We start from the raw sequence: 8281 nt of genomic DNA on the forward strand, positions 1-8281 counted from the left end.
TGATCCGACTTGAGTAGGAATGCTTCATGGAGTCACCGATATTTGCTACGACGTAATACTGTCGTAACCCCGCCTACAAAATCTAGAGCTCCGCCTTCGCAAGCGCTCTGCCGTTATTTTATAGCGCTGGGAATTTCGATCGAAACCTCAGTAAACAAACAGCCTTCAAGGAAACCTTATTAGAAGGTGCACACGAGAAATGCCACCATATCTGCAAGAATCTGCAATGATGTTATCTGAAGAGGTAACTACAGCACTTAGACAAACTGACAGCATGAAACGGATCAAATGTGTGCTAATTGGAGATGGTGCTATTGGAAAGACTAGTCTAATAGTCAGCTACACAACAAATGGTTACCCTACAGAATATGTTCCTACAGCATTTGACAAATATACCGGTAAGTTAAAAGCTTTGTGTTACATAGCGAAGCCTCTCTTTATGTTATGATAGGTAAATACTTGTCACCAATTTCTTTTTTGAATTGTAATTCTAGTAAGATAAAATGCACTTATTTCTCAAGAACTTTTTTGTTTAAAAAACCTCAAATTCATCACGCTTTCCAGCTACTAAATCTGTGAAGCACATTTATAGCTAAAATAGTTCATAAGGGAATCTAGGTTTTCATATATGCAAATAATTTTTTCGCACGGCGCTCTTAGCTGGTACAAAATGTTAAATGAATTATAGAGGATGTAAATGGTACAACAATATTTGAGTGCAATCTAACATTGACAGCGTATCAAAGTAAACTAATTGGCAGCATGTGTAAATTGATACAGATGCTATTAATGCGTGGCCAGTCAGAGAATGCCAATGAATTTAAGCAATTATTTCCACGTTTATGTTCTCAAGAAGTGCACGCCGCTTCAGCCTGGGAATTTATAGTCTGACATTTATTTACAACTAGTGCAACGTAAGGCAACTTTAAACAAGCTGTCAAATTGCAAGGTTTGCAATAAGGTATGGGAAAGGATAGAAGGAAGGTGGTCAGTATTAACCTCCCTTTAAAAATTTTAATTGCTGACAATTTTGCTAAACTGCAAGACCAGAATACTAGAGTGTCCGGACTCAACAGTTCCTCTAGCCGTTACCGCACTGTTACTTTCACAGGTTTTCACCGAAAACTTCCAGAAACATAGAAGGGTTTGCTTCATAACCATTTTAGTGCAAGGAATGTTTTAGTTTTTTCTTCAAAGTTTTGATGACTCCTTCTTCCTCGCATAGGGTGAGGTCTCGAAGTTCTGTTTTACTTAGACTACACTTTGTTAGAAGTTTTTAAAACTAAACACTAAATAATCAAACAACATTCAAACAAACACCGATCGCTAAAGTAGGTACACCCAGTATTTGTTCTCCGCTACGACCATCTCCTCATCAAAATTGTTCACTGAATATGAGCTGGCGGAGAGAGAAGGCCATACTATATCGCTCTGCAACTGCCCGCCGATTCCTAAAGCTCCATTGTTCTCATCTAATCGCTTGACATAATGTTTGTTTAGACTCCACATTAAATGCTAAACTTTGCCTATGCAAAACCGTGTCAGCTATAGAGATGCACTCGGAGAAGCTTCTCATCATAAAACCTGGCTGTTGAGGCATTAGATTCAAGTTTACAACATTGTAATACATTCTGTCATCTGATTGGTAAATGACCGTTGGATTGGTATCAAGACCTCATCACGCTGCCCGTCTGTGACTTCTGTGATATGCGTTTGTCTAGAGTTACGTCAGCAAGTGTGTTATCTGAGCAATTGTATAGGCCAGCTGACAATCGCTCAATATGGTCAGCCAATCCTTCTGTGCCATCCGGCCTTCAGAGTTGATAAGGCTTGACTTGCACAGCAACATCGCTAAATATGCACGCATACTTTTTGCAGCTGCAGTCCAAAGATTACCATATCATGAGCACCGCATTCTATCCTTCTTATCAATATGTTCCGTTGGACTATCAACTTTCTGCTACTCTTCCATTGCGGAGGAATGCCAAAAATGACACTGAACTGCTAGAGACTTCTAAGACAGCAGGAGGCAGGCGCTTGCCAGACCTCATATGGATTGCCTTTAGTGTGTATGGCCAAACTGAAAGCTTCACCAGCAGGCTACTAGCGACTAGGGGTTGTTCTCCACCTTTATGTTAATAGGCAGTAGACATTCATGATAGACTGATAGAGAGTCTGTCATAAGTCAATGAATTAGCTTCCAGTGGTCTTTGCATCTGATACAAGTCACAGTTGAGATTAAGGAAAACATGATTGACATTTCAGAATAGGGTGGATAGCTTCATTAGCTAGTTTGGTAGAACTTTGCAAAAGACCTCCCTAGTCACAAGTAATCGATTAGCATTTAATCTTTCATATCAGTTTTTGCTGCTTTTAGTAGTCGAGCTGCATTAGTTACACTTGCAAACATATCCTAAGTCTCTATCAGTAGAAATTTTTTATGACAGATAGTTTTTCCAATAGCATCGATCTAAACTTGGGCTATTCCAAGCCAGCTAATTTTCAGGCAATCATTCTGATAAGAATTACTCAGGCTAAGTGATGACATAATATTTAGATTGCTAATGCTGCATAGAGATCTGCTATGATACTGGCGCCTGCACGTATCACTACTGTCTAGCCACAATGCATACCTTCCTCCGCTAAAAGGTCCCGTTAACATTTTTACTTCCACACTGGCGTAACTCTAAACTTAGTTGTAAATTCTGTCTCATGCTATGCTGCCGCTGTCGGCTAACCTCAGTGGGCTGCCTGCGGGCTAGTTAAATGCAGAAATACTAGCATCTCTGGCGGTGTGAAGTGCATGTGAAGATGTATGCACGATGGATACGCCTAAGGCTAATGAGGCACTTGTTGTGCCTGTCATTGTTCTCCTCTATACTTAGAATGGCTCACACTCTCTTGATCGAGGTGTCATATAACCCATTGTTGTCCAATTTGAATTTTCATGCTAGTGCTTTTTTATCCTCATTTGTTTGCCAACTCTCTTGTACGCACACACCATCGTATGCTCTACCTCACAGGCAGCACATATCGCCGAGACAAAAGCGGAGACACACAATCTACATCGGCGGAGTGGGAAACATCAGTCCTTGTTGTTAAACAATTAAAAGCTTGCTTGTCTATGATCTACACGGATAGTTATCAGTGCATCAGCTGCAAAAACAACAAATTTGCACTAAACTTAACTCAGAAGGAAACAATGCTCAATAGTGAAAATTCGAAAGTTTAGCGAATTTTGATTCCCTCTATCTCTTTGATAGATAATCGTAGAAGCCTTTGCCAATTACTAAAAGTCAATAGATGTTAATGGCAAATGTACAACTCAAAGACAAATGGAATGGAAATCAATGACCTTTAGATCCTACGATTGATGATTTCTACAGAGCTTATCCATGTGTCCAATTGTATTTGATGCGTGACCAGATTTGAGAGACATTCTTGGCGTTGCGTTATGTAATGAATATATTTAGTCAACCATTCTTAACTAAAAATTTCAACGCCTTGTTAATTCAGTATTTTTTCTATTTTGCAGCTGTGGTATCAGTAGATGAACAGCCTGTACATTTGCAGTTGTGCGACACTGCAGGACAGGTAAGACCTCACCTTAGTTGATAAGCTCCTGGAGTCCTGGTAAATAAATTTTTGTGTAGATAGCGAATTTTGGTAATTTAAGAATTTGTCCTACACAAAAGATTAAAGTTTCAATAGACGAAAACTCATGCATTTTGCCATCTGCTCCGCAGTCGTTGAGACAGAAATTCCGCTTATGAAATATGTACGTACAACATCTGTGAGATGGCTGGCTAAACAAAGCCTTTCGCCAGTGGCTATGCTCGAACTAATATCGTCAATATTGACTCAAACCTTTTTCTAAACACACTCTCTGTCAGCAGACCGCGTGAAACAAAATCAATGATTTTATATCGATGTACCTGTACACCACCATCATGGCATTATCGACTCGACGCTTTACCACTTCTCTTCAATTGACGAGTCGGAATGAATAAAGCGGACTTTAACATAATAGCATCTATTGTGATTGCTCTTCTCAAAACAGAGTTAAAAGCTGAGATAACAAAACCACTCGAAGGCTTTTAGCGGTTTTTGCACCAGATGTTCATTCTGAAATGATGAGATTGTATAAAAACGTGGATTCACATCGAGTGCAGTCCTTTTAGCGAGACATAATTAGTTTAAATATTCACATGGCTAACTTTGACTTATTTAAATCAGCTTTTAAGGCCATTATTCACCTAAACCTTTATCAAACAAGATTAGCTGGCTTTAGAATATGGCATTGCATAACTGCGCAGATGTTGAGGGTAGATAAGTATGCATACTAGCTTTATTATCATAATTACGGTATTTACAAATTATATATTACGTATTAAAATGAATGAGTAAAGGATGAATAAATTGAAAGAGATTTAAAGAGGGACCGTATTATTAGTCACGTAATTTCCTAATTTCCTTCGGTTTTCCAAGATTGTGTTAGTTGAGCCGCTGCTAAGAGCCATACGTGATTCTATGTCAGCGATGCTTAATTTGATGCCTAAGTCGATAGTCATGTGTGTTGCTGTTTTGTTACAGGATGACTTCGATGCAATCCGGCCGCTATGCTATCCCAACACAGACGTCTTCTTGTTATGCTATAGCGTTGTATCACCGACATCATATCACAACATAACAGAAAAATGGCTCTCGGAGTTAAAAGAGCACGCACCAAATGTTCCCGTCATACTCGTTGGCACACAAACGGACTTGAGAAATGACGTTAGGGTGCTCGTTGAATTGCACCAATACAAAGAAAGTCCTGTAACCCCTGCAATGGGTGAGCGTCTCGCTGCTGAAATCGGTGCTGTCTCTTACATAGAATGCAGTTCATTGACTCAAACGAAATTGAAAGAAGTCTTTGACTTGGCAATACTAACCAGTATGGAAAAACAACCCAGTCGCCAGCGCATAGTCAACAGAAAGCCAAGAAGACATCGTGGTTTGAAAAGTTTACTGAGTTGTTTTGGAGGCAGAACAGTCTACACCTAAATATAGAAACAGTTACATCAATCAGTCATGCTGAGTCACTCGGCCTTACGCCGCTGATTCATGCTCTGTTAGTCAAGGAAATCCTACTATTAATCTGGTGACAACATATATCTAGCAGCGATGCAATAAATGTAGTAGAATAAGTTATCCTTTTTATTTTTGTATCGATTAATACATAGAGTTATTTAACAAGCTCATTCCATGTTGTAAATATTGTATGCAAAACTTTATCAACTGTACAGCTGATACAAACTGAGTCAGTATAATGATTTTAGTAAATTATTGCAAAAGCGGACAACTTCTAAATTTGTCACATTCGCGCTTAATTTTTTGTCCTTATTTATCACTCTGTTTTGATCGCTCTCCTGACATGATGCAACATTGTCAACCTTTTTAGTCATGAAGTGACAATAAACTCGATACAATCTAACATTGTGCTGTATTACGACTACTGTACTGTTGCAATTTGATAACCATGGTCAAATAGGCACAATGGCGGTCACGCTTGATAGAATCAAGAAAGAGCTCCATAGTGATAGAGTTGATAAGTTACTTGTTATTAGTCCTAATGACTATTTGTTGATGCTGCTCGCTCTTTAGATTGCAATCTTCGCGGAGACAAGAGCAATTGGTCACCACGGAAACACGGTTGATTTCTAGGGTGAATCATCGAATAATGACCAAAATATGACTCATGCAACTTGTGCGTCAAATAAAGTGAATATTGGCTATTGTACTAAAATTTGAGGCAATCAAAGTTTATCAAGGGGTAGAATAGGGTCTACAGAGGTCAAGTAGAAATATTTTATGGGGTTTTAGAAAGGGGTTTGGAAATTTGTAAAGGATATTCCACTTAGCAGCCAGGCACGCTCCCAACTGCAGCACTCAATCATCTTACCAATTGAAGAATATTTGTACATATACTTATTACACCTGATGATCTGTCCGGGTGCATGGGACAGCCAATGTACTAGTAACTTGTGAAAGGTGCTGATCTTTTTCAGCTTTTACTCATAAGTGGCACATTATTTGGTACCCAGCTTGAACATGATTTGGCACATAAAACTAAGTGAAGCCATGCCATACATATAACATTTCTGCTAAAAGTTCACATCAAAGTAGTTATTTTGCTGGCAACTTTACAAGATCAGCCCTTATCACTGTATACTAATAACTGTTGCCATTTATTTGACTCACCGCAACTGAAATAATTCCTAAAGTTGAACTCGTACAAAACTTAAATCGGTTTTATCAAAAAGTATTGGCATTATTTTATGACTCGCAATTGTATTTGATGTTTGAGGAGATCTGACTGCCAGTATGTTCCAGGATGTTTCAAGATTAAAATCGACAAAAACTTGATCTCGGTTAAATCTATTAGCCAAAATAGATGCGCTCAGACTTTTCTAAAAATGGCCTCAATCGCTCAGCTGTTGTTTGTCCATGTCACTAGTTGATAGCTAGTAGTTAGCTCAAACCTGCTGCCAACCTGTGTCAGCGTAGGTTTGATAATTCTTTGTTCATAGCTTGTTCATGAAGCAGTGGTTAGAGAAGTGAAGTGCTTTGTACTAGAGATCAGTCGCCGTTTTGTAATAAAAGTTGTTGCCAAAAGTCCGTGCCATACTGGTTGTTTGAAAACAATCTGTTTATATTTTCCTTCCCTTTTTTATTTTTCACACCCAAATAGTGCTGTCAACATTTTCAAAGCCAGTTTATTGGTTTCGCTAATGAAAGGGCAATAGCTAATACAAAATCTTCTGCAAAATCACATAAAAAATTATAGTATTACAAACTGTGGTAAAGAGCTAACCTCTGAGAAAAAGGAACAACAGAGAAGTTGCACTATTTGTCCGCACTGTGATGAAAAGTACATCCAAATGCCCGCAAATTTTGTTCACATATGGTAATGTACAAATGTTCAGAAACATCTCCTTGTATTTCAGAACAAGAGACCCTCAAACTAGATCTAGACGAGGCAATAGAAAAACCAAATGACAAAACCATCATTGCATTATAGACGAGTGCCACTTTCAATCCTACTAAGTAAATAGGAAATAGGGAATACAAACAATGTTGATACAGCGATGAGGGCTGAGACTGATATATGCTTAAACGGTAAAGTTTGATGAAAGGAGAATATCGATAACACGAGTAATATATCACAATAACACAGGGTATCACAGCAGAAGAACGTACAATGGGTATAACGGTTTTAGTCTAGTGTTTATTGGCAACAAGCAATCATTATCAATAGATATCTATTCTGTTGCCAATAATTTCTTTAGCATAATCTCAGTATGTTTCTATTAGCAACCTTCAAACCTAACAAATCTTTGTATTTGTATATGTGCAACATAATCTCTATATATATGTAAACATCTTTATATTATATATGTTTATTATATAATATTTATATTATATATATGGTAATGTATATTATAATATCAATATGATATATTATATAAATATAATATTTATATAAATATATATTCGTATAATAAACCGTAGTCATATTATATTTGGTCATTTGCAGTAACTTTTAAATATCTGATACCTATTCTTAGCAAAGTGAGGCTGTTATTTACATTCATTTGCTGTCATCAACAGAGGGTTTGAGCTACTAAAAGGTTAACTAACATGCCTATTGAAAGGTTAACTAACATGCCTATTGAAAGAGCATTGCATGCAGGCATCTAAAGACTGTTTGAGGCTCTTGCAGAATAAACAGTGTCGGTGTTAATTCTCACAGTAACTAGGTGTAGGCAATAGGCAGAGTGAACAACATTCTATTAATGAGTGTAAGTATATATTTCTATGGCTATAATGATGAGGGTAAGTATAGCTATAATACGGATAATGGTGAGAAAGCTTTCACATATTGCCTAATCAAAGGTGTGCAATAAGTAATTACATAAACGCCTAGAGAGCGAGCGAGCGAGAGCGCAAAGTATCCTCAGAGAAACGCAACGCGAGCTTGTACCTGTCTGAATAGGAGCTTATTTGACCAAAATTGCTCCAAAGATATTCCCGTAAAGTGGCCAATGTTTTGAACATTCTCTTTCTTGCCCTCCTAATCTTTTTGACATGTTGTTATTGTTAACAGCTTTTTAAATTATTTATAAGCAACGCGTTATATGAATTGATTTTCAAAAACCTACAACATTTTAGAATCAATAGATGTCTCGAACCATATCTGCAAGTCGACTATGTAAATGTCAATCTCTTGAAAGGCGTT

General features: G+C 37.7%; 1 protein-coding gene across 1 annotated transcript; it reads left to right on the forward strand.

The window, feature by feature from the left end:
- The first annotated feature begins 154 nt into the window (after window positions 1-154).
- Window positions 155-5476, forward strand: LOC137401085 (uncharacterized). Its single transcript, XM_068087436.1, has 3 exons — window positions 155-398; window positions 3536-3594; window positions 4594-5476. Exons 1-3 carry the CDS (start codon window positions 200-202, stop codon window positions 5044-5046), a joined length of 711 nt encoding a protein of 236 aa, XP_067943537.1. The 5' UTR covers window positions 155-199; the 3' UTR covers window positions 5047-5476.
- Window positions 5477-8281: the final 2805 nt, after the last annotated feature.

The sequence above is a fragment of the Watersipora subatra genome, chromosome 7 (assembly GCF_963576615.1).
Source record: "Watersipora subatra chromosome 7, tzWatSuba1.1, whole genome shotgun sequence".
Classification (NCBI taxonomy): domain Eukaryota; kingdom Metazoa; phylum Bryozoa; class Gymnolaemata; order Cheilostomatida; family Watersiporidae; genus Watersipora; species Watersipora subatra.